Source organism: Anabas testudineus, chromosome 5 (genome assembly GCF_900324465.2).
Source record: "Anabas testudineus chromosome 5, fAnaTes1.2, whole genome shotgun sequence".
Lineage (NCBI taxonomy): Eukaryota > Metazoa > Chordata > Actinopteri > Anabantiformes > Anabantidae > Anabas > Anabas testudineus.
The window spans coordinates 10,830,169-10,857,754 of record NC_046614.1 but is presented as its reverse complement, the minus strand read 5'-3'; the positions used below and the strand labels follow the sequence as shown (position 1 = coordinate 10,857,754).

Here is a 27,586-nt window from a genome sequence, read left to right as displayed (position 1 = left end):
ATTTCTAGATATGTAAAACTTTTGGTCAGTTTGTTGTACACTATCAAAATGTACACTCCAAAATCTTTCATCCTCAGAAAATGAGACATACATGAGTTTGTATTTTGTGATTTATTTTTTAATCCAAAGCTGAAGCAGACAAAAGTACGGCAGGTGGAGCGGAACAGACTCATTAACAGGAAATAAAAACAAACAAACAAAACAAAAAAACACATTGGTGCTTCCACTACAAAGTGTTGAGAGAGATGAAAAACAAAAACAAAACAAAAACAAAAAAGAAACATTGTCACAAACATTTAATGAACATTTTTACAGTGAGAGATTTGTAAAGTGTGATGCGACAGGCAATGTGGATGTGATTTTTCCAAAGTGAAGTAACAAACTGACACAATCATTTCCCATGATCCCAAGTGTGCTGGGAAGCATCCTGCTGTGTTAACTGAACATTAAAGAGGAACCATCACACCCTCTCTGAATGTGATGACAGCTTGCTGGTGGTATGTCAGATTCTGCTCAGGGAAGACGAGCAGCTCTTATGTACTTTTTACTCCCCAGTATCCTCCAGAAAGTGTGGGAGAGATGTGCTGGAAAACACTGGCAATGCCACTGTCTGAACCATGTACTCCCTACTCCCATGTTACTGTTTTCTCACACGCATGCACATACACACACACGCGCATAGGTGCCCTTTTGTTGCTCTGTATCTCTCCAACACATTTGCAAGCAGAAATCAACACAAACAAAAATAGGTCCTAGCGGTACTTCAAGCTGACAAACACATCTGCATAGCATTAACCTGAAATATAATCTGGTATTGTTATAAATTTTGAAGTATAACATCGGTAAAAGCCTTAACCAAATGGTAGGTAGGGGATAAAAGTCATTTGTTGCTTTAGCAACACTCAGTAAGGCCTATGCTAAAATATTCATAAAATCCATGAAAAAGAAATACAGTATCTGTTGGCTCCCACTCTCCTATGAGCTACATGCAGAAGCTAAGAGGAGACAATTTCCGTCCTGGAACATGCCGTCGGTCTCTGCCCTAAAACTGTACCTGAAAAACAAGCGTAGATTAAAATAGGAGAGAGGGGCCACGAGGTGCTCTGTCTGAATGGCTCACGGCCCTTGTGTGAGTGCATAGGCCTCTGTTCGACATTCACAAAGACAAGCTGAACCTGACAGACGCTCCCAGTCCACGTCCCAGAAATGGGCGACTATTTCTAGCTAATTCCAACAGTCAGGGACAGAGTCTTTACATTCCACTCGTCAGTTCAAAATACATCTGCTTACTTTGCATGTACGTAAAGAAACCTCCCCTTACTTTTATTTTTGGGATTTAGCCATTTGATTTAACATTCACGGGTTTGGGGTTAGAGCTGGAACAGGGCTGCAGGGTAAAAGAACTAGTGCTAATGCTAAGGCTTCGTGTCCCATTCCAACGTTCAAGCCTCTCCGAGTACACAACCTGATATTTGGGAAAAGGGAGAGGAGAGATCTCACAGATTCCCTCAACTCCCCTTTTAAAGAATTGATAATCTCTTCGGTGACGTACAAACACAGATTAACATTCTCTCTGCCAGAGCAGAGGTGGGTTTGTTAAAATGATAGACTAATAAAAACAAACACTCCTACAAAACATTAGAATTTGCCATGAAAAATAAAACACTGAGAAAACCCATGCAATGCGACTCATGTCGACAAATTATTGCTTCCTTTTTACAACCTGTGTTTGTATGTGTGTGCGTTCATGTGTGTATGTTTCAGTGGGCTGCTGACTGTGGGTTCGCCACAGCATTGTTGGCTTTCTTTCTCCGTTTAGTTAGCAGTGGATTGCTAGAGTCCTCAATGGTCTTGATCTTGATTTGCTCATAGTCAACCCTCATTGTTGCCAAGGCACTGGTCATTTCCTCCTGAAATATGAAAGAATTAAAAAAGCTCATTACACCATCTGCCTTAATCGTCTACAGTCTTTTCATGTTGATTTCATTCCTGTGCTTTGCCAATGAAGCATCTATTTTATGTAGCTACCATGTAGACAGAACAATGGTTTCTATATGGTTTAAGCAAACCTAACTCGTGCAAACAAGAACAAGAGAAGATCTAACCTTGACATCCTCCCAGGCATCCTTCTCCTCCTTTAGTACACGACTGGTGTGAAGCGGGGTCTGGGGAACTTCCATTGACTGCTTAAGGAAGAAACACACAGTAAGCAGTAGTCTAAATCTTAATTTACCATATTGATATTAGAGCAACTGAGTTAAAGTCATGAAAGTGAAGACATGTTCTTACATTGATCCATGGATGATTCATGAACTCTGTGATGGTCATCCTTTGGGTCGGCTCAGTCTTTAGGAGGGTTCTAATCAGCTGTTTAGCTGCCAACAATTAGTATTTACAATGTGAAAAATATATTAAAATAGTAAAATAATAGTTATTACAACTATTACTTATATAAACTTTGGTTGTGTAGCTGTATTGAAGAAAACAAAAGGGGAAAAACTGACCATTATACGGTCAGTATGGTGCTCACAAACTAGTCTACTAATAAAACCCTTATTATTACAATTGACTATTGCACAGAATACATATAAAATGATGCAGGTTTGCTTACTGGACTTCCAATGAACTGTATATTATACAGTGCATCCAGAAAGTATTCACAGCATTTAACTTTTCATTCAACCTTATTCCAAAATGGATTAAATTCATTATCTTCCTCATAATTCTGTAATTAAACACCCCATAATGTCAAAGTGAAAAACCATGATGAGAACGTTCTAGACGAACCACCATCTCTGCAGCACTCCACCAATCAGGCCTGTACGGTAAAGTGGCCAGATGGAAACCACTCCTTAGTAAAAGCATCTGGGAAGTATCCCTTCTAGAGGAACCCAGGCACCGCTCACCAGGGCAATATCAGTGAGCACGGTGGTGGCAGTTCATGCTGCTGGGATGTTTTTCAGCAGCAGGAACTAGGAGACTAGTTAGTTTCAAGGGAAAGATGAATGCAGAAATGTACAGAGACATTCCTGATGAAAACCTGTTCCAGAAAGCTCTGGACCTCAGACTGGTTTATCTTTCAACGGGACAACGACCCTAAGCACACAGCCAAGATAACAAAGGAGTGGCTACAGGACATCTCTGTGAATATCCTTGAGTGGTCTAGCAAGAGCCTGGACTTGAACCTGATTGAATATCTCTGGAGAGATCTGGAAATGGCTGTACACCGACTCTCCCCGTCCAACCTGACCGAGCATGAGAGGTACTGCCCAAAGATAGGTGTGACAAGCTTGAAGCATCATACTCAACAAGACTTGAAGCTGTAATTGGTGCTAACAGTGGTTTAACAAAGTACTGAGCAAAGGCTGGGCTCCTTATGTACATGTGATTTTTATCGATTTTTATTTTTAATATATTTGCAAAAATCTCAAAAATAAAACTTCACTTTGACATTATGGGGTATTTTTTAGAATGCTGGAGGAAAATACTGAATTTAATCCATTTTGGAATAAGACTAACATTACAAAATGTGGAAAAAGTTAGGCGCTGTGAATGCTTTCAGGATGTACTGCATTTGAGGGGATTTGAGAGAAAAAAAGGCAGAAGACTACATTCTGGGGGAGACACACTGTCTAACCTTTAATGGACTGAGGGATTAAACTGTCTGGTTTGCTGCTGATCACTGACAACATAGCAGAACATTTTTACTGTGAAAACGGCAATAGCACAAAACTACCGAAAGAACTGCCTGTGTAATGTATTACAGTAAACACAAGTCATCTGGCTCTTGTTCCAACATTTAGCCATACAGGAGTTGAGAAAATCATCACAGTGAAACTTTACTCCTCAAAGCTAATTCATTACTCAGAAAGTCAAAAAATCACTTTCAATTGTAGTGAATTTAACTAACGGTGAAAGATAGGTGAAACACCTTTATCAGTTTCAATTTCTTGAGTGGAAAGTTAAAACCCGTTTGGTCATCACATTTTGGTGAGGTTTTGAGTGCCTGTAGACGTTTGTGAAACAATAACATTGTACTGAAATATTATTTCTGACTTATATGAAAGTAGTTTATTGTAAGATCAATACACAGAGCAAGGTGCTTCTCTGTTATGACACAAACCTATAGAGGTAAACTATCTACTACTAACTACTACTACTACTTGAATATTGACATAGTACTTTTTAAAGGAGTGCTAACTTTCTCTCTAATCGGATTTAGAAGGAAAGCATTATCTCATTAGTTCAACACACGTTCCCATAAACACAAACATCTTAATAAACGAGGAACTACAATTGGCTATAATAGGCTTACCTTCTTCTGATACATCAGACCACTCCGGGTTGGGGAACTCATATTGACCCATCCTGATCCTCTTCTTCATCCCAGGAGAGATAGCTAAGCCATGGTTGGAATAAAAAGGAGGGTACCCACACAACCTGTTGAAGGTTTCACATGACAATATAAAAATGCTGTGTCCAACCAGGATCCATTTGTGATGAAGAAACGAGACAACCAAAAGATTCACTTACAAGATATACATAATGACACCCAACGACCACATGTCACATGACTTGTCATACTTCTCTGGGCCCAAAACCTCTGGAGCTGCAGACAGAAAGGAAGGGACGACAAAAGTAATTGAGAAAAGGGTGGAGCAAAGAGTTAGCTCTCATTTTCCTGCTTAATATTTAGCAAAGACTCGAAAGAATTTTATCTATATGCAACAACAACAGTTTCTTACCGACATAGTAGGGTGTGTAGCAGGGAGTAGCTAAGGAGTTGTGTGAGGTGGTTTCCTTGGCAAAGCCAAAGTCTGTGAGTTTGAGGAGAGCGCTGGGCCTCTTTGTGGAATACAGTAAATTCTCTGGCTGGAGTGAAAGTGCATTTTAGAAAAAGAAAAAAAAAGATTAATATAACATTACTTAATCACAGCTATGGAAGTTATCCTTTAAACCAACATCTTTGTTTAGTTAATAAAGATCCATGTAATTACTTATCTACTTTTATAATCTTTTCAAGGGGGGAGGAAGTGAAAAATTAATTTAACTAATTGGCATTTCTCTTCATGAGCGTCTTAAGCAAAAGGTGAAAAGGTTGCAGATTATAAAGAGAAACCAGCATAAGAACTCTGAGATAACACAAAGTTATGACACAAACCTTGACATCTCTGTGTGCAATGTTGATTGCATGCAGGAACTGAATGGCCTCTCCTATGCTCTTCATGATGTCAGATGCCTCTGAATTAAAGAAAAAAGGCTATTTGTTTACTAAAGAGTTCTTTATATTTGTCAGTATATGCTAGTTGAGTGTGTCTGTGTGGATGGTGTGGTGTATGTGAACCAGTGTACCATGTAATCATGTAATAAGACATTGCAATTTTGCTTAAGTAAACATAAGCTTGTTACCTCTCTCTGTGAAGGCCTGGTCTCCCCTGTCCTGGATTCGACTAAAAAGCTCCCCCCCATCCATGCTGAAAATATAAAAACATTTTTTACATTTTTCAACATCGTTTTGAATTGGCCTCTGCAGATACCTTTCATAACAGTAGTAAACTAAAATGAGCAGAGAAAGGCTCCGATTAAAATAAATAATACAGAAACCACTGGGTGATCAAGTTTTGTTTGAGTTTCATTATTTAAGATCTAGGCTGGTTGTGCCCTACTTGTCTTAAACAGTTTAGTATGCCAGTTCTGAAGCAAAGAGGATGCTTTCTTTTCCTCTTCCTCTGACTGGTTTGCTGTTAGAGATGTGTCTGTGGTCTTTTGGTTGACCAATGTAGGTGATCACTATGTTAAATCAACTGAATGACTGCACACAAACATAACCTAAGTGAGAGACCATGGGCCTTGTTTATAAAACTGCATGTAGGATCCCTGCCAAAGGTTTATGTGTGCAGAAGACAGAAAATGCTCATACCAAATAGATATTGGATATTGCACACACAAATACACACAAAATCACTATAAATTACAACCTAAGTCAACTTAAGAATATTTGAACTCTGGTACACTCCACATCCCACCATAAACAATCCCATACATTACACTACTATACACAGTGATCCTGTAGAGACTGGCGGCAGAGTTAAAACAAAAAAGAACGTAGAGGTTAACAGCTGCAGCAGCTGTTAAAGCAACAAATAGAATAATCCTCATCCTAATACCGATACTGTGCTGACCAGCTGGAGTAAGCATACTAAGCTCACTACTTGCCTTTGTAGTTAAAAGCGTCTATGTGAAAATGTGGATAGCTGATGAATTGCAAACTTCATATGAAATTCATGATAAGAAATAACGACAATGTAACACCAAAATGACTTAATAGCTGGGAGAGGTGAGGTTGCATGTATGAGCTGTCTTCAGGTTTTAGTAAATCTGAAACAGATCAAAAGACAGATCTTGCATATTTGTCGAGCTACACTTGTTGCCACTGGTGGTACCACTAGCAGCTCACTCCATCAGCAGCGCAGTGAAACAGAGAAGCCACAGTCAGCGCTTGGAGAGGCATTTTCCCAAGGCACTGCATGTAACTGAAAAATCTAATAATGGTGTGACCTTGCAAACGCACCTAACATGACAGTTGAGATAGGCAGTTTCAGAGGAATGAGTGAAACCCTGGATAGGAGGCATGTCTTATAGTAAAGAAACCCAAAGCGCTCTATACTTTGGAGGACGTTTTTGCTCAGCAATATCCAGTATACAGTATCTCATCTTCATTTTCACAAATGAAGATGAGAAAAAAACATTTAATTTCATTTCAAACATTTCAGCAGCAGTGGACATCAAATGTGTTTTGGAAATAATACAGCAACCACCATACAAAAGATTTAATGGAAGCATCAAGACAATTCTTTCCACAGCTGTACAGCTGTCTTATTTCACCAGAACTTGATTTGCTCTTATTACCTTGTGCTCAGTTGCTTTTATGGAAAAGACCAAAGATTTGAACTTGTTTCATTTACATTTTTCTCAGTAAATGAAAGTATGTTTGTACTTCTCTGGTTAATGGAGCTGTTCAAATCAAAGGGCACCAAAAGAAATGGTTAAGCATTTATATCAAAGTATTACATACTATAGCTAAGTAGTTCTCAACTCAATCAATTACATGTATGTTACACTCATGCAAGTAATGGAAAAGAAAGCTGGCGATATTAGCAAATGAATGTGTCTAAATGGACAAAAAAATCCAATTTGTTCGTTGTTAATCAGCTGAGCACCAGCTATGAGAAAATTCTACTCAACTTACTTTATGATAAGTTTCATTTAATCATTTCGCTCAGTATGACTGTTTGAGTTTCAGGTCCAATCATCAATGTCAATTTTGTGTGTGTGTGAGAGAGAGACTAAAGGTGCATGACAGCGCAGATCGATTCTTCAAGCGTGCGTTAACGGGAGAGCAGACAGCGCCCTGCCAAACCACAGCACACTTCTCAAACTTCTCAAAATCAATCATTCACATTCTGCCTGCTTAGACATAGACGGCAGCTTGTAGGTTAATAACTAAATAACTGCAAAGTCATAAACCTCCAGCAGTGAGGAGGTGGAGCACCTCAGTAGTGCAAATGTCTTTTTTCCTCTTGACAATGGTCAAGGCTTGTGATAAACTGGCTTTGACCTGGGTTTCTGAAAATGTGTAACGATGAGGTGTGAATTTCCTAGCAGAATTCATACCTTATAATCAGGTGTACAAATCTTACACCATCACAGCAAAAGCACTTACACCCTAACAAGTTTTTAATCTACTTTCGTTCTCATGTACAGTGCGGAAATATATCTTTTGCAGGGATGAGCTGGAAATATCGAACTGTTTATACAAAACCCTAAAACACATCAGCTGTTTTTTTTGTTTATTTATATTTTTACTGAACAAGTTTACATTTACTTTACTAATCAGAAAAGTGGAAGTATTAATTGTCAGTTTCACATGGTAGCTTGTTAATAGTGATTCCCATGATTACCTTTGATATCTTAACTGAAATTAGTATAGTTTTTTCTCTGCCATAAAGACTAGAGCTCAAAAAATTTAGTAAGGCTCTGTTAAGTTACTCCTATTATTTAGTCTTTTATATAACACCAAAAGTCACAGTGGCTGCCTGCAGTCATCCTCAAATAGTGGTGCTTGCAAAAAAGAAGTCTGCAATGCATAAGAAGCTGGGCAGTCCACACCTATTACAATATAATGTATTAGCAGATTTAAGAGGGCAGATCAGCAGCTGCCCCCTTATTTTCACTTAATTCTCCAAATAATTAAGGTTTAATGACATAAGACACAGAAATATAAACAGCACAATATAGGTCATCAGACTGAATCAATCTCTGCCATGTCAGAAGGAAAGCAGACTAGCTAGGGACAGCTAGATCTCACTGTGATGTAGTGTGATATTCTAGGAAATGCTTAATCTACTTTTCTTTTTGAGCATTTCATACACAGCTCATTTTGTCTAGGAAATTAGTCATGTACTTTTGCATGTGAGTGTGTAGGAAGACAAGTCCACTAGCTCCACACTACACAACGGTAACCACAGGCCTAGTGCGTGCACGTGTGACAAAATGGGGGTTTAGTGGTTTAATGTGCCGTAAGATGGAAAAGCAAAGGTGAGGAAAATATACTAAGCTCATTTAGAAGAAATGGGTCACTTTCTACTAAGGTCATACACAAAAGACTTACAATAATTGACCTGGCCCAAATGTCAACAGTGTTACAAATTAAGACAGGATGTTAACTTTACCCTCACTCTTCCACTTCCTATGTCTGGGAAGTGCAGACTGAAATAGTGAATGAAATATCAACCAGTACCCAGAAGCCTGTATTGATCAGATAATGTATGTAATTATAGGAAATCTTTTTTTAGAATAAAATGGTCATTTAAATCAAAAAGACTAATCTGAGCATATGATGTAAGTAAACAAGACGCGTTTACTACAGTGGCCTCTAGTAAACTAAAACACTGATGCAAAGATTTGGATGTTTGTAGCACTTTTGAGGTTGACTGAATCAAAAGTAATCAAAGGGTCAAGGATCACCTTCATCTGTATCTCCATCCTCTTCTTCATTAAATCTAAATCTTTAAATAGGCTATGTGTGCATTTTGAACAGCACGACAAAGAAAGGGGACTGTCCTCTAAATACCAGTTTGTGTCTAAAGTGTTATGGAAAGTCATACTTTCCACGTCTGTATGTCCACAATGTTTAATTAATTAGGCTTATGCCTGCTGGAGTTTAAATTAATAGGTTTTTGATTTTCCCGTTCTTTCTTTTTTTTTTTTTTTTTTAATAATTGTAGTGCTGAACTTCCACATTCATAGAGAGCGTACCTGCCAAATCTGACCAGCCTAAATACAGCTGCATTAACTGTCAGTGATATGTTGCAGAGTCTGGCAGAATAATGACAACACTATAGAGATGGTTAAATGTGGAGATTATTTACAGGGATGTGTGTCAGTTAGACTATACACTTACCACTCCATGACAATGAGTAGACACTTCCTGCTCTGATAAAGGTTCTCATAAACATCAATAATCCGCACAATGTTGGCACAAGGTGATGCCCTCCAGTGGAGCTCCACTTCTCTACGGGCTTTGGCACAATCCTGCAGCATCTAAACAGAAAACCAGAGACAGGGTGGGTGAGTCTAATTAGCTTCAAATATAAAAAATAAGTGATCAATAATAAAATCCACTACATGTTAACTGTTAATTTCTTTTCAGGTAAAAAATGCAAAACTCAAATGATTTAATGAAAACAATTACAGACCAACTGTGCCATTATAATTGAAGTGGAGTGCTGCCATCATCTGACAAAAAGGTGAAATATGTTGTTTGCTTTACTAATTCAGTCAAGTATGACTATAGCACCCCCTTTGTATCAATTAAAAGATAGCACCTTCATTTTAAATTATTTGGTATTTTAGTCATTATAAATGTATCTAGCTACATTATTAATGCCTGTAATATCAGTCCTACTTGCAACCCTACACCAGGAGTTCAGCTGTGAAGTTTAGTTGCAGAAAAATGTTTTGATACATTTTAAAATTGGGGATCAAGGACTCCTAGAAACCCTGAAGGCATGACTCTGGCCTTAAGGTCGGATGTAATTTAATTCACTAATGCACTGCTGGCCATATTGAATATAAACACGTAATTCTGTGTGGGTATATTGTTTTTTGTCTCCTGTGGAAGTGTTATTACATTTATAGGCATGATAGAGAGCAAGCAGGTAATGAAAGACGTCATCTGAGGCAATTCATTCACACAGCTGCTGTGAATGTTATTAATATAATTTTTGAGCTCACACATGTTCATTTCTTTCTTAAACAGTGCCAGATAGTGTGTCAACATATCACAACCAAAGACAATAAGAGGTAATAACAACATATTCTTTTTGTTTAAAAACTTACTTGGGACATGTTAATGTATTATGACCTTGCCAGTTTGAATAGTATAAAAAATGCCTTAGAGCTTGTCAGGGGAAAGTAGCCTTACTAGACTTCCCTGACACTTAGGTCTGAAGCATTATTTCCTATTTTTTTTTAGAAATGTACCTCCCTAAAGTATAAACTTCTGTACTGGATAATATTTTGTACTGGCCTAACTCCAATAAGGGTCCTTAGGCAAGACCTCCTAACGCTTACCTTGCCTTTACATTGTACTTTGTACCCCACTTGTAAGTTGCTTTAGATAAAAGCGTAAATATGAATGTATAAAATGAAGTGACGACCATTTAATGCTAATCTAGCACCTGTGTTTGTTTACAGATTTAATTAGATGAAATCCAATATAACCCCATGTAAAACTAAGAATATCTTAATCATTCACTGGAAAGAATTCAGTCTTGTATATCTGACAATGAGCTATCGTCTGTCCATGTCGTGGTGTATTACATTCCAACCCTGCCTACAGTCACAACACAACAGTGGGCATCATGCCAACGGGCAACAAGAGCTTAGAAAGCCAGAGGATCCAGTCTGCTGTCTGGTCTAGCAGGGCAGGACTCCTAGTCCATTTGTAGGCATATAAAACCAGGTTACACAGGAAATGAAACAAGGTGTTTACATACACATGTGGTTAAGTTTACTGTTAAGCCACAGGCCAGAGGTCAATCAGATTTAGCCTCTGACTTCTTCTATTCTATTCCAAGCTTTTTATTTATTACTTTTATAACTGTATTACTGATAAAGTTTTCTGATTTTGTTTGTGTGTGAGTGGATGCCAAAGGGCAAATAGTGCAGTAAAAAAGTAGGCAAAGCTGTGTTTAAACTTCATATAATATCAAATGTTTAGAGGTGGAACATGTTTTGTTTAGATTTCTGAAAGCTTCTTAGTGACAGTGATTTTTTAATACTGGTGTAATGATCTTTCCTTTAATCCTATCACTGTGCTTTAACAGTATTACTTTCAGGTCTTTTTCATGTGCATGCATACTTGGAAAACACAATTAGAAAATTGTATATATAAAGGGCAAAAGAAACATCTATCAGGATCTTCTCGAGGAAGATATGACAGGTTTTACCCTTACTTAAAGAGTTCAGGTTTCCTCCAACATTAAATCAGGTGACTGTAGAAAGACAATTGTAACCTGGTTGAGCATGTAAACACAACATGGCTTAAAAAATCTACCCAACTCCAATCATTGTGTTTTCTTTCACTCAGTCCACTGAAAACACTCCACCCACTTTACCCAGAACACAGCACAATCTGCAAAGTGCCTTAGCTGAAACCAGAAAGGCAAAATATATCATAAAAGTGTCAAAGTCTCATCTGTGTAATGTTTGTTTCTGTTAGATTATTTACATCATCAGACGACAGCCCTTTTGATTACAGCGAATGAGTTCAACAGGTTTGTCTCCTATAATAGGAATTAAATAATTCACACCTGCAGGAAATTTAGAGGAACTGCTTTTGTTTGGACTGTGGGAGGAACCCGGAGACCAGAGAACATGCAAACACCACACTGAAAAGTCAGTCAGTCGGCCTAGATTCAAACTGAGCACCTTCTTCTAACCACTCTTGCTGCCTAACAGATTAGTAGTGTCTTAAAAAGTGCATACCAAACATTTTATCACCATTACCATTGTTTTTACTTTTCTTTAAGCTCAAAGGCCTATGTCTCACTTTTCTAGCTTCAAACCACATCAGAGGGCCTGTCTGTATATTTTACAGGGTAAAAATTACAAGGATCACTTTAGTGTCAGGGATTCACGGAGCGAGTCAGCTCAGAGATTGGCTTCAGCATATAGTCTTTATCCTACAAGCCCCCTGGCACAAAGTACAAATAATGTCCGTGTGAGCCCACCTATAAATACAGCAGGGGTATTCAATTAAAATTTAAAGAGGTCCGGTTACACAATATTTTTGGAAGCAAAGGTCCAAAAGATTATAATGTCTAACTATTTACTGCGATATATTATCAAGTAGCCTGCATGTAATCAATACTTGACTGTCAAATCAAATTAATTCAGTATAATTCAAAAACATTTTGACAAATTTATTCTTATGTAATATCAAACTGAGACTAGCAACTTTCTGTAATTGGACTTCAGATTTGAGTGGGTATGTGTGTTCACAAGCTTTGTGTTTTGTCTCATAATGCTGTTTGACATTGGCACTTTTAATAAGAGCCACAGTTTCTGAACATATCAGACACACTGGTTTAGTGCTCCCAGGGGGTAATATGACCAGAAAGGAGTCTGTCTATTCCGGATTAAAAACTCTTTGCTGTCCACTTTTCTCTTTTTGGACATTTTTATATTCATCTCTTCCTTTTTCAGTCTCATCGTCCTTTTATCAACTTTCTCCTCCCTGTCGTCTGCATCTCTCCCTCACTCCTCTCTGTCGTCTGCATCTCTCGCTCTCTCCTCTCTGTCGTCTGCATCTCTCCCTCTCTCCTCTCTGTCGTCTGCATCTCTCCCTCTCTATCACCGACTTTGTTTATTAATTTCTTTCCAATCTCAAACTTTCTCTCATCTACTGTTGAGTCAGTAAATTTACTGCCTGTGATCCACAAAATCGATTGGCTAAGTGAAGTCACATGGGATGGCTTAACTCGCATTCAGCTTCTGGGTCCGGATCCGGACCGCGGTCCGCCTTGTTAGTGACCCCTGGTCTAGAGTATTCACAGCAAGCGAGTGGGTGCTTCCTTTCAGTGAATGTGCTGAGCACAACACCAAAGACTAAATGACATTAACCATGCTGTCTGTTTTTTGTGTTGAGTTTTCTTCTCGAGGAAACTGGGATTATATACATTATTATTTATTATGTTATCCTATAAACAGCATCGACTTTGAGCATATTGGCATGTTAGCAATACGGAAAAGTGAAACAATACTCTGACCACATTCTTTATGTGACCTTATAAATCAATTTGAAGCAAACAACCTAAGAAGGTAACCATTCCCAAACTTAACGAACTAATAGACCAAAGGAAAGCAAGTTAAGTTAAGACAGACAGGACAAACAGGACAGGCAAGATGATTCAAGTCTTACTCAAGCTATTAAATTCATGTATTGGCAAGTTACAAAATTCATATTAAAAGGTGAGAAACGAGGATCTGAGGACTGAGTGAGCAGCCAAAAAATGTCTGTCATTGTTAAAAGGAAGAGCTACACTGGAGTTGTGCTTTATGCCACAGCACAGTTCAACCACCCTCTGGGACAGAACAAACAAGGGTGGGTTTTAGTTCCTGCTTCACAGCAAAATTAAAACAGACACATGAACCTGTGGACACCAACACAGAGCAGACATAACACTCCAATGCAGAATTGGGGGGACTCAAAGCACCGATGTGCAACTGGTTGGATGAAGGCAACAATTCCTTCCTGCTGCACAGCTGCATATAGTAGCAGTCTGAGTAGCGGTTCTCCTCCAGCTTCTTATCACCCACACATTGATGCAGGAAACTGTATCTGTGAACATAATAGTTTATGACCATGTTCTACTCTACATGCATCAACCGTGTTTGAGTCCAAATTATTTCTAAAATGTGTAAAACTGGTAACAGTTTATTCACTGCTAATCTTTTGCAGGCAACGTATATACACTGGAGATCAGAATTTCCAGACAGACAGTGATTGCTCAATATTTGGAATTTTTGTTGTTGTAATATATGGCTGTGCTACTAGAACAGTGTTTTACAAAATAACCAAAGCACTTCAACAAAAAAAAGTAGGAAAAAAAAAAACATTTTGTAGGATGTGTACAGGGCTTTGCTTTGAAAGACTTCTGCATACCTGCCAGGGGATATTACTACTTTCCCTGCTCTGGAGAGATTTCGGTCCACACTTCTTGCACAGTTCTGTGACTGTTGTGGGTTTCTTGGCTATGTTGCCAAGGATTTTCCAGAGGTTTTCTGTTGGTTTTAGATCAGGACTCTGGGCTGGCCATTTCATTATTCAACGTTTTCAGTTTCAAGGAACTGCTTTACCTGCCTGGCTGTGTGATAGGGGGCACTGTCATGCATGAAAATTGTTGACTGATTGTATGATAAATGCAGGAACGGCATGTTAAGTTTAAGAAGTTTCTGATAAATATTTGTATTTACTCTGCCATGTAGCATAAGAGGTCCAACTCCTGCTGCAGAAAACATTCCCCTAACCTTGACATGTCTTCCTCCACCTTTCACTGACTTCTTTAGAAAATTTGGGTTCAGTTTTTGCCCAGTTCTATGACAAACATAATGTTTCCCATCGGAACCAAATAAATTAAACTTGCTTTTGTTACTAAAGCGAAATTTGGACAAATCCTCCTCTGTCCACACAACATGCTCCTCAGCAAAGGTTAGTCCAGCCTTTTGTTCCTTTCTGCCAATAATAGGTTTGGTCATTGCACTATTCAATGAAGCTGCAAGTTGAGGACCTGTGGCATTTGTTTCTCAAACTAGATGACAATGTATTTGTTGTCTTGCTCAGTTATGTACTGGGGCCATAAACTGTTTCTATTCTGGTTAGAGCAAGTAAGCACTGTGCTCTGTGAAGGGAGTACTTTCACAGAGCAGGGAGTACCTTCACAGTGTGCTCTATGGTTCCTGTGACGTCAATGTAGATCTCTCATTCCATCTTTAATTTGAACATTTTTAATATCAAAGAATCTGAACTGTGCAAGACCCAAAATGGCAAAAGCTGATAAAGTTTGGAAATAGTATTACTTATATAATAGATCTTTAATATTAGACCTTTTTCCACAGATAACCAGAAATGCATCCGAGAGATGCATTACCTGGAAGTAATAAATAGATTGCGTTGGCACATTTAATTGTTCAGGTTTAAGTTACTGCTATGCTTTGTCACCACTATTACTTAAACACTTATGACTCTGGACCATTGTTTATAAAATCTCTTTCACCTGTGGTTTTTGTTGCTATAACAAGTCAAAATGACAAAGATGACCATCAATGCTATCAGAATGAGTTTTACACACAGACAATGGTTTTTACTAGATACAAGAGTTTGTATACAGTGATAAAGATGAATAATAATAAAACAATAATAATGTTGAATTTAGCCACTTAAATCCACTGCTGAACCTTTTTCAACTACAGAGCTTTGGTTGTGTTATTCTGAGGCATGGGGAACAAAACAAGCTGAATTAAATAATAAAACAAGGCATGGTAGTTGGCAAATAAATCATAATCATATTGAAAGTTCACTAAGCCTTATGTTTATCCTCTACACTCTTTATGTTGTGGGCAAGAAATTGTAGTCAGTCAACATCCTCTGGTAAAAGTGAACTTCTCTTGTTCACTTTGCAGCCACATTTAAATAACTTGTACTTTGCTGTTGCAAGAACGCAATTTCCCCATTGTGGGACAAATAAAGGTTTTCTTATCTTATCTGATAAGAAACAAACAAACAAAAAAACTCTACTTTAATAGCCATCTCCATTATGCTTTCAGCACACAAGTGGTCCAGATTTTGTTGCATCTTTCAAATAATGCTCCATTTACATTCATGTTATTTGTGCCTCTGTAATAGACCAGTTTCAAATGACATATTTGACAGTAGCATTGGTCCCGTCATGATTTAAATTGTTCACTGCGGCCAGTGAAAGTAATGTCAGTCTCCCAAACCGACATATAGCCTCGCAAATCTGCATTACTCTCCAATGGATCACAATGTGGTCAACAGATCAAAGATTAAATTTAACAACAATTTCTAAGTTTACAGTTAGGTTATCTCCACTAACTCAAAGCATACTGCCACAGACAACTGAAGCACTAGTACTCAAAAGAGCCTCCCTGCATCTGGAAGTGTGTGTATGTAGGATGATGGGCCGCAAAGGCAGATGAGATGGAGAAAAAACTCAATTCATTAATTAATGTCATAAAACACTAAATCAACATCCTAGATCTCGATGAATGAAATCTTCCAGTTAAAAATCTTTGTTCATTTCATAGTGGAATGTGTTGAGAACAAAATAACATAAAAATAATCAATGTAAATCTAAATTATGATCCCATGGAGGTCTGGATTCGGAATCCTACTCAAAATAAAAGTGGAAAAGTCAGATCACAGGCTCATCCAACTTCTGTGGAAATTCCCCAAAACAATTAAAAATGAGGCTCAGTAGTGTGTGCGGCCTCCACATGCCGGTATGCACTCCCTACTATGTCTGAGCATGATCCTGAGGAGACGACAGATGTTCTCCTGAGGAATCTCCTCCCAGACCTGGATAAGGGCATTAGTCAACTTTTGGACAGTGTGCAATATGGCATCTGTGGATGGAATGGAAGACATTATGTCCCAGAGGTGCGCGATTGGACTCAGGTCTGGGGAACAAGCAGGCCAGTGCATAGCATCAATGCCTTCATCATGCAGGACATGCTGATACACTTAAGCCAAATGAGACTTAGCATTGTCATGCAACAGAAGGAACCCAGGGCCCACTGCACCAGCATATGGTCTGAGGATCTCATCCCGATACCTAATAGCAGTCAGCGCACCTCTGGCTAGCACATAGAGGTCTGTGCAGTGTACATTACTAACACATCAGGAGGTCATGTATTTATTGGAATTTCTCTGTTACACACAGGGCAGTTTAGGTTTTGAAATTACTGTATTACTGTCAATGCTCTGACATGCAACTGTCAAAGAGGAACCATGGTTAACGTCATGCCCCCCAAAATAATATTAGCACATCTAAATATAGCAAACATCCTTCCAACAAACAAAGATTTCACACCATCTTATTAACAAATGCGCAATTGTATATGTATGCACATGAGAACACAACCGTCACCTCTCTGCTGGTGTTTGTGTGACTGCAAAGCCCCCCCATCTGGTGTTGGCCCTTTGAGGCTAAACAGTGAAGCTTGCAGAGAAGAAGGGAGATGACAGGACAGATGGACACACAATACACTTTCTTTAGACAACACAAAAGCCCTCAAGCCCAGGGCAGGACAGTGGGAGGTGGGTGGGGGTAAGCTGAAAGAGAAATTTTCAGCAAGTGGAGAACCCATCCTCCACTTGCACTCATGTGCCAAGTAAGCACCTAAGGTTTATATGGTGAAACCAGAAAAATCACACTAACAGTGATAGAGCAGGGAAATTCTGTGGAGGAAAGAGATTATAGATGGGTGACAGGTTAAGCCTGACTCAATCAGAAAAGCCTCTTAGTCTGACAAAAAGGGTTAAACAACAACCTACCATAAGAGGTGATTCTATATGTGTGTGGCTCATTCATTGACCACTCAGTGAAGTCGCAAACATGTTTGTCAAAGGACATCATCTGATTAAAGACATCTGCTAGGCCTCAAACCAGCACACATAGCTGCCCTATAAATTTGTTTCAAAAACAAATTTTAGAGCTGCATAAAAAGACTATGCCAAAATAAAAGTGGATGGCAATGGGTGTGAAATCACCTACTGGTGCACAAAGTAGATAAAGACCCATATGCATAAAAAGAAATATTTAGTGACAAGTTTGTTCTGAATAAATGCTGTATGATGGATCATCATGAAAAAAAAGAGAGCGATAAACACTTAGCTCCACACACAGTGAAGACTATACAGCTGCTTGTGCCACTAACACAACAAGAGTAAAGTCATTAATTCTAATCACACCTACGTATGTGGCTACTGTTCTGAAGCTATCAGTCAAAATAAAGCCTCTGACCATGCTGCTCCCCGATACAGATAAACTGGTTTGCAAGTGTCCTAGTACAGAGGGACAGAGAGTGAGAGACATTCATAAAAAAAATAAGGAAGTGAGAGGACTACATCTGTCAGACACACAGAGGCAGCTGTCTCACTTCCTGATACATGCTGGAAGACCTAGGTGGAAACAATAAAATAAATAAATAAAAAAACAGAGTTGAGTCTTGTAAGAGGAACAACAAAGACAGAGATAGAAAACAAGTTTTGCTAAAGAAAAGAACGTGAGACTAGAGACATTTGCTATATTTTGATCTCCATCTCTTCCTTTGACCCCAGAATCTGCACCTGCTTCAATGGATTATACTTGTGACTTGTCTACTGTAGTAACATACTGGTTAATGCAGATAGACTTGTGTTTTTAGTTTGTTAACCGCTCTGCCAAATGACAGGAAGTTAAGATTGTCAGCCAGTGATTTGCCCCTTCAGATAGCCATCTGTGTATGAGTAAATATACACAGTACAACATGTTTTCAGGCAGATAAATTAAATAAAACTAGGGATGCCTAATAACAACCAGTTGCCAGGCAACTGTACTAAAATGTGTGTTTGGTAGAAGCCATGAGGAAGTTCCCTGTCAAAACTTGGTCTGGCACATACCACCCCATAAAAGAACATTACGTGACATTTTACACTTTCATTTTTGTTCTGTTAAACAAACAAGATATAATTTGTCAATTATTGAGCTTCACAGCTCTGTAATAACTGGTCAGCTCTTTGAATGCAGAAGCGTCCAAAGAGCTGACCAACGAAATTACAATGGTGATTCCTAACAGATTTCACAACCTAAACAAAACAGTGTGCAGATTCGTGTTTTTGAGGGATAGTTATTCTGGCACAATTATCACACATACAGATGACTTTCATCTGAAAACTGCAGCAGAACTGGTTGTTGTATGGTGAACAAAGACTTTTGTGTGTGAACTCATTTTGAACCCTGTGTCTATTTTATTAAAGTCACCAGTTTCTGTCGCTCACCATGTGATCACTTATGGTGAAACTTCAATTCCAAGTCTCAGGAGGAAATTCTGGGGGATTGAAGCTTGTTTTCCAATAGATATGCGTTTTCCCTTTTCTTAAGTTTAATCTGTCGCTGCTGTCTCTCCTGATTAATGAGATAAAAGGCAGTAAGCAAACACATTCCTGCCATGCTACACCTAAAAGATCTCTACTGTAGCTAATGTGAAATTCAAGCACACCGTTTTACATTTATTTACCTTAATTATAGGCTATTTAAAGCTTAGGAAAATCCACTGTTAAAAAAAAAAAAGTTCAACAAATGGATGAAGTTTCAGAGGTAATCCGAATCAATTATTAAATAATCTTAATTTCAATGTTGAAAAAATAAATAAAATCTAAATTGTGATCTTTTCATATATAGTCTTTTGGCTAATCTTCTTACGAGAGCAACAGAGCTTGTACAATGCTGAATGAATGAACTCATGAAAAGAGAAAGACTCACTTCCCTTTCCCGTTAACACCACTCAGCACTATTTAACCACTTTGTTTCCTTATTAAGAATTGATCACAAGACACAAGCAGAAACAAAATGGACACAAAGAACAATTTGAGGGGAATAGGTTCTGCACAGATAAAAAAAAATAATAATAAGCTTTAAAGTAATATCCATTTAGAGCTCATTAAGGAAGTACAGTGGCAAGAAAAAGTATGTGAACCTTTTGGAATTTCATGGTTTTCTGTATTGATTTGTCATAAAATGTGATCCGACCTTCATCCAAGTCAAAAGTATTAACAGATATAACGCGCCTAAAATAATAACACAAAAAAGTCTTTTCTTTGATTTCTTTTATTGAGAACCATAAAAACCTCAGTGCAAGTAGAAAAAGTATGTGAACCATTTGGAATTTCATGGTTTTCTGTATTCATTTGTCATAAAATGTGATCTGACGTTTAAGAGTATTAACAGATATGTGCCTAAAATAATACCACAAAAAAATTCTGTTCTTTGATGTCTTTATTGAGAACAACCATAAAAACCTGGAAAAAGTATGTGACCCCTTAGAAATAATAACTGACTTTTGAGTAAGTCAACCAAGTTGACTTTACTTACTTTTTCTTGCCAGTGTATTTACAACCATTCAAAAACAAGTAGTTTTTCAGTGTTCACAAGTGTTGCATCAGCTTGGAAATTACTCTGTATCACAGACCATTTGGCTTAGGTCCACCTATCTCCACCACAATACCACATCCTTCCAAAAACACTTTCCTCAACAGAAATGGAGACAACAGAAAAAGACAAGGCCAATGCACTGGGCTTAAACTACTAAGTAATATAAGTCAGAGGAGCTTACAACACTATGGTCAATGTTTACCAGAGGAGTCTGTACTTCAGCTAATCTGTTTGTGACAACTGTCAAACATTATCACATCAATGAGAGAAAAGAAAAAAAGACGTTATTGCATTTAGTGATTTATCGATGTTGGCTGTAACATAGAAAAACAAGTCTGACTTAACAAGCACAGGCTATACTACAGATCCCTCCATTAAGTGCCGCGTTATAGCCAGCTTAAAGAAAATACAGTCAAGTCGACAACTGGAAAAGACAACAGACCTTTTGAAAACTAAATAAAAGACTTGTGTTTTTTTTTATTTATAGCCATATAGTGTGTATAGCTGTATCTATATCTCCATATCATTTTGTTGTATGGATATTCTTTTTTCCAATTTTGGAAATGGAAACAGAGCAGTGTTTGAGGGACAACAAAGTCCACTCTAGCCCACTTGCATGGTGGAAGCAAAACAGCGACCACTAACCTAAACACTGTCTTATTAAGACTGAGTACTGGTGTTATCAAGCCACTTAAACCACACTGGAGTGCACTTTTTGTAAGGTTGCTACAATGAACAAGATGAGATCTTTGCTTTTACCAGAGACAAACTAATCTTCCCCACACAAAACATGAAGAGAGCAGAGGGTGAGCTTAAGGCCCAGTGAGCCCCTGTCATATGACAGTTCCAACTCCCTTTTACAGAAGCAACACTTACTTCAATACTTCAAGTATTTTGATTCAGAGTAGAAAAACTGTCCGAAATTACTATTAAGAGCAACATTTGGAGTACGATGAGAAGATGAAGTGCAACTACTACTTTAAATTTTTGTGTCCCTTGGCAAGCTCAAAATATCCTTCACCACTAACAGATATGACATTCACCTTTGTGTGAATACAGAAAAACGTTATGCCTTGAACCTAAAGCTGTAACTAGTACTACTAGTATTTTGGAGATGACCAGTGAAGGTTCAGGTCACAGAGACTACATTGCTGAGGCAAAACTCATTTCCCACAATACAGCAAAATAACTGATGATAAAAAAACATTTTACACTAATTTAAATTTTTAATTAAATTTTACACTGGATTTAAATTTTTGCCCAAACGGGTAATAGTGGAATAATATGTAGGTACTCTTCCTCAAATAAACAAAAGACTTAGAGATGCCATGCTCATAAGGGAACCGTTAGACAGAAGGGGTGGGGAAACAACTCAAAGAGAGCTACCAGAAAACCTCTTCCTTCCTCCCCCCCTCCCTCTTTTCCTTCCTTTCTCTCACCATCTAAAAAACTGAACTATGCCAAGCTCTTCCTCTATCTGTGTTAACCTTTAATCAGGCAGTGTAAATATCAAATTCTGAAAGATTTATGGTGTGTGGATGTTAAGTGTCTCTGGGAAGACAACAGTTTTTAAATACACCATTTAACAAAAGGTCTAGATTATTCTGCTCTACAGCAGTTGAAGAGGAAATCCAAAGCCTTTAACAAAAAAAAGTTTCAGTTCTTCTTTTCTCAGCCAACTCCAAACAGGTTGGTTCACTTCGCTGCAGACTTTAACATCTTTTGAAATTTCAGGAAGGCCAAATTAAATGACGTGAAATGTGGCCAAAATATTTAGTCATTCTGTTTATATTTATATTACCTTAATGATACACATGTCACCGAGTTATTTTCCAGACAAAACACTATTAAAGTTTAATGAGTCAGCAGTGAATCCCTACTCTCTAACAAAGACTAAAAGTGCAGCATGCAGTTTGTTTGTTTGTTGCAATATCTTGGTCTGTTAAATGCCTTCTATTACTAAACTAGTTAATGCCAGATTTTTGCAATGACCAGATATCCTTCCCATCGCACTAACAACAAACCTGTTTGCCTTACTTGATGGACGATTGTCAATAGGAGTATTTCAACAGTAAAATAACCTTAAGACACATGACGGGATCTTGAGGTCTAAAGTGACTTTCCAAATTTGTAAAATCTTGCTGTGTTTTCCATCTTCACTTTGAGTAATAATGCCATTTTCTTATCCATAAGCTGTAACCACACAAACAATAGTTAAATGGTGTTTTTTTCAGTCAGAATGTGGCCTTAACCTGATTTTTTGCACCATTGTATGTGCATATAAACATAGTCACTGTAAGATGATATCTGCGGATGCTTCACACCCTGTGAGAGTGTGTGTGTGCGTCAGGACACTTAAAGGCAAATCCATTAACATGGGTACACAGCTTTCTCCTAGACAGAAACAACAAAGTAAAAGCGATTGATTTAAAAAAAAAAAATACAAATTACATTACGTATAGTGTATTACAAAGTAGTAAAATCTATTTTTATTTATTTATTTTAGATTTACCATGTTTACTTCTCTGCCATTGCAAAGTTGGTTGAAGAGACAGGATAAAGTTTTACAAGGTGATGTCACCTTGGGCCAAGCTGGTCTTGGCATAGAACATCGACCTATTACGACAGATGAGATAGGGCTGACTCAGCTGACGTCAGTGGAGGGAACAAGGGCATTAGTTCATTCAATGAAAACGTCAATGTGTTTGGTTACAGTCTTACAACAGCTTGAGAAGATATCACTGAAGCTTTTATATTACATGTCAAAGACACAGGGACTGAAACATGTTCACTTGCATAACTTACTACTGAGTGGCCTTTAAATCAAGTGTGTGTGTGTGTGTGTGTGTGTGTGTGTGTGTGTGTGTGTTTTTTTTTACATATGCAGTTATCTTACACGGGCTATTTCCAGCTCTGACATCAGAGAGGAAGCTCACAGATACCCTCACAGATGACCTGTTCGGAACCACAAATACTGAAACATTAAACCCACATATTTATGTGCCTTTGAGAAATCTGTCTCCATCAGCTTTTATTGCTTTTTATCTTTTTAATCAATAGCAACATTTCCACTGAAGCCACACAAACATTTTTTTATGATAATGACTGAGAACTATAGTTGAACAATACTGATTTCTTGTGAAGTTTGTTTTATGTGATTTAGTAACTACTAAACCTCAAAATAAAACTTATTAGTCCTTGTCTTGTGATCCGTTTTCTGTACTGCATTTTATTAGTGATGTCATGACGATCTGTTCTGCTCTTACATAATAGACTCACAATGTCCAGAGAATCAGGTCTGGACACTGTTTGGAGTTTTTCTTTCTCACGTACGGCACACAACAGGAGTCTGTCTGTGTCAGCCTTATTCTTGCTTACTACTAATACTCCGTTTGATTCTGCCAAGGGATGGTGCCTGGAGAGCACGCAGAAGCCATGGCATGACACAAACTGCAGAAATCACAGTTTTGTCAGCATGCCAGCGGTGCATTACTGGCACCTTTATCTGCTGTATACACACATGGGCTCAATTGAATATTACATGAACTTTGTACATGGGAGCTCAGAGGGTAAAGTATGTTTAATGTCCAAACCAACTGCTTCGGACATTTGCATTCTCACGTGTAGCTCCTCTGGGTATATGTAGGTAAGTCCATGTTTCCAGTGCATGTCTGGGTTTAGTTAAACTCGCTGTCATTGTTACCATTTCATTTTGGCATACTGTAATAAAAGTCACATTCATTTATATTGCATGTGATTTAACTATAAATTCCTTGTTTCCCTAAAAATCTCCATCTCTGACTGAACTGTATTCACACTATGTAGCTCTACAAATACATTACACACAGCTTTTTAGACAGAGTCTTGGAAGAGTTTATGATTTACACCAAGAATATATATTTCCTAATTAGTGCCTATGTTAAGCAGTGTTTCCCATTGAATTTGATCATACTCGTGGTATTGACTCACTGTACTGTAGACCTTTGCCTAACAGAAGATTATGAAATGTATGGTATTTTAATGCATTACATCAACAGCATACTGATTTACAGCTACTTGCTCTAAACAACGAAAGTCTGGCTTCAGAACCAAAAGTCCATCTTCATTTCCTGACATGGTTCTAAACATTTTTTCTGTGAGATTTTAATAGTAGAGCCACTGGTGGTTTTACAAGAGAAGATGTCTCACTCAGTTGAGAGTTTGTGGAATTGCAGAGGAAAAACACTCTTTAGAGGTGTAGAGTGTAATACCTCCTAACTCACATACAATATCTGGTCAAATGTTTGAGTGGTGTTGAATTGAAGTCTGACAAGGCCATGTTTCATTTGGCTTTAGCTAACAAGAGCTGATCTGAGCTAATGTTTGAAATTTTTACCAGCAACAGGATTACTGCTAAATTATCAGTAAAAATGAAACTGCTTCATTTAAACTTATTTTTGTTTTTGTTTTTTTTTAACACACAAGCTAGATAATCTGTGATATCAGTTTGGGTTGTTTCAAAAGATTGGAATCATAAGGAAGCTGATTAACATGACTATTAGGACAGGGTAAATGTTGCTACTGAAATTTGGATAAGCATCCCCTTTCTTGACATAGTGTAACCGTGACATTATTAAAGTTTGTCAGTACACTAGCGATAGCAGAATCAACTATGCGATGATTAATGATTAATGTGGATTAATTCACATTTTCCAAGGTTATTATCTCTTGTCACCATCAGCAGAGATCGTGGTCTGTACCTGACTGGGGATGGAATCCAATGACAATTGAATTTATATTATGACATTACAATTAATGCAAATATATTTACCTACTGTTTATACAGGTTTTGAAATCTAAACCATTTCCAAATCTCCTGTGTTGTGTTACCCCTCTTCTCCACAATTTCCTATTTTTTTGCATAAATTTGACTTGTCACGGTTGTTGACGTTTGTATTTCCAACAATATGTCTGTGTGTGTTTTGTTTTTTTAAAGTGTGTTTTGTTTTTTTAAAGAGTTGACCCAAATGCAGAAGATCTACATTTATCATAAATTATTTACCAGTCCTCTTTTTTCCCATGATTGTTTTACTGCACAGCACTAGACTTAAGCAGGAATGCTTGTCAAATAAATTTCAATCACTAAAATACACCTGACACAATATTACAACTTAATTTAAAATGTAATGTGATTTTCTGATTGACACTACTTATGAATGGGTCACCTACATACAACACAAGAATAATACATGTTTACTCTATGTTTAACACACAGAAAGCCATAACATGGTTATTTAGACTGAATTATAGTTTAAACAGATGTTCCAAGGCTGTGGGGAAGATTTACCTATTCGAACAAACTTCACACCACAGTCCCTTCTATGATGAGGAAATCAGAATTAAAACCCAGTAATACAGGGTTTTACTCGGTCATGTTTCAGTCACCTGTGTGTGAACAGTTGTTGAGACGTTTGTCTTCAATCAATCATTGACCAATACCGAAACACTCCTTACACTGCAGTGTTACTTTACAGCCTTCACTGTCTTTCCTAATTTCCAGATACTTAAAATAAGGCCACAAACGGAGGCCTAACAGAATCAATCAAACATTTGCCTGTAAGAGTTTTATCTTATCGCAATAAATGGTGGATGTTGATAATAAGCAAAACGGTTACGGCACATAATGGAGGAATGCTTGAACAGATTGAGAAACCATGTAAACATCACAAAGCGTGCTCAGTGCAGATCTGGACTCTTCACAAATCTCTGCGAGACCTGTGGCAACAGGGGCAACACATCGCAGCTGAGAAGGTAATGTACCTGTTGTGAATTTAATACACTGTTCATATATAAAACAGTATGAAGCTAAACTTGAAAATTGTGAAATCTCTTTATCCTATATGAATGATAAAGCAATATTTTAGTATTTTGTAAAAAAAAAAGGAAAGAAAAGAGAAGCATATCACATTTTCCAGAAGTTGTTGGTGATGTCTACAGCCTTGAATGGTGTTACATACTAGAGGACTGATGCATAAACATTGGCCACAGCTGGACACTGAACTTCACCACTCTATTAACAACAATGGGGCACACTTGGGATCCAGGGCAGCCACATTTTCTGGCTCAGTCCTTCACCGACTCCTCACTGCTGATCACCCCCCAGTTTACTGGTCAAGTGTAAGGGACCTACCTTCAGCGCGTACTTGTCTCCGGTCTTCTTTTGGAAGATTTCAAGCACCTTGCCATTAATGCCCAGCCCCAGCACCTGGCTGGTCACCTTGTAGTCGTCTGTTATGGCGTTTTTCTTGATCTGTAAGGTGGGTCTGGCGTGGAAGGGTAAAAACTGGCCGGCGGGGTTCTGCTGCCCGGCCGGGTTCTGCTGCCCCGCCGGGTTGGGAAACAGTGGCTGGTTCTGTGCGTTGGACAACATGTTCTTGGTGTGAGAGATGAACCGCCACCTCTTAACAGTCCTCCGCTGCCTTTTCCTTATAACACAGACCGAGTCTTCTTCCTGGGTTAGCTGGTCTCTGACAAACCTCTCCGTGTAGCAGCCAGGCCCCAGGGATAGCCGCCAGTACTTCCGACGTTACAGGTTAACAAAGTCACTCGGTTAGCCGAAAAAATGCTAAATTAGCTGAATGCTAGCATGCTAGCTCGATCCTATTCTTGACCTGAGATCCTCGGCTAACGAGTCAGCTATCAGTTAGCTTCTCCATCTCCGGTGGTGTCCGCCGTCCACCGGTTTCTCAAAGAACACTTCAGGAACTTTTCTAAAACATCCCGTAAACCGGCCACAGCGCTGAGTTCGTGAATTAATACCGTCCAAAGTCGCGAGTGGAGTTAAACAAGCGACAGAAACACTGAACGAAAGACAGACAACAGTGAGGGGGGGAAACTCCGAGACCAGCAGCGCGACAGACACACTTCACCCTCCGACGGACGGACACCCAGCCAGGGCTGCGTCTGCCGCTGACGTCACCCGGGGCTTTTTCAGCCTTAAAGGAGAAGCGCGCTTTATGTAAGAGGACGAGGTGAGTGCCGGGTCAGAGCACACGCGAGGGTTAAGACTCTCTAATAACATATTGCTGCTTGTTTTCCTTCAAGCTACTGTTGCGCCTACAAACAGGAGGCAGTTGCTCAGTACTGTTGTGTTTTCTTTTCTTGCTGCTTTATATTTCTAGCCCACTTCTCTGATTTCACAGGGAAATCCTCTACGGTTAAGTTATTCTCCAACTTAAAAATATACACACAAAGTGCTGCATATAAGAGCATATAAAATATAAAACGACTTAAAAGTAGAGCTGACACCAGTAGTTGATTCATCGCCT

At 38.4% G+C, this 27,586-nt stretch overlaps 1 protein-coding gene across 2 annotated transcripts; it reads right to left on the bottom strand.

Annotated features, from left to right (window-relative positions):
* Nucleotides 1-92: 92 nt before the first annotated feature.
* Nucleotides 93-27,217, bottom strand: mapkapk2a (MAPK activated protein kinase 2a). Of its 2 annotated transcripts, none has more exons than XM_026348232.1 (10): nucleotides 26,449-27,217; nucleotides 9,464-9,603; nucleotides 5,410-5,474; nucleotides 5,162-5,241; nucleotides 4,746-4,872; nucleotides 4,534-4,609; nucleotides 4,316-4,440; nucleotides 2,290-2,375; nucleotides 2,106-2,186; nucleotides 93-1,910 (listed from the first exon to the last, which is right to left on the bottom strand). In XM_026348232.1, exons 1-10 carry the CDS (start codon nucleotides 26,686-26,688, stop codon nucleotides 1,761-1,763), a joined length of 1,170 nt encoding a protein of 389 aa, XP_026204017.1. In that variant the 5' UTR covers nucleotides 26,689-27,217; the 3' UTR covers nucleotides 93-1,760. The 2 variants fall into 2 exon arrangements, with proteins under 2 accessions (XP_026204017.1, XP_026204018.1); XM_026348233.1 differs by having other exon boundaries at nucleotides 2,106-2,183.
* Between the last annotated feature and the right edge of the window lie 369 nt (nucleotides 27,218-27,586).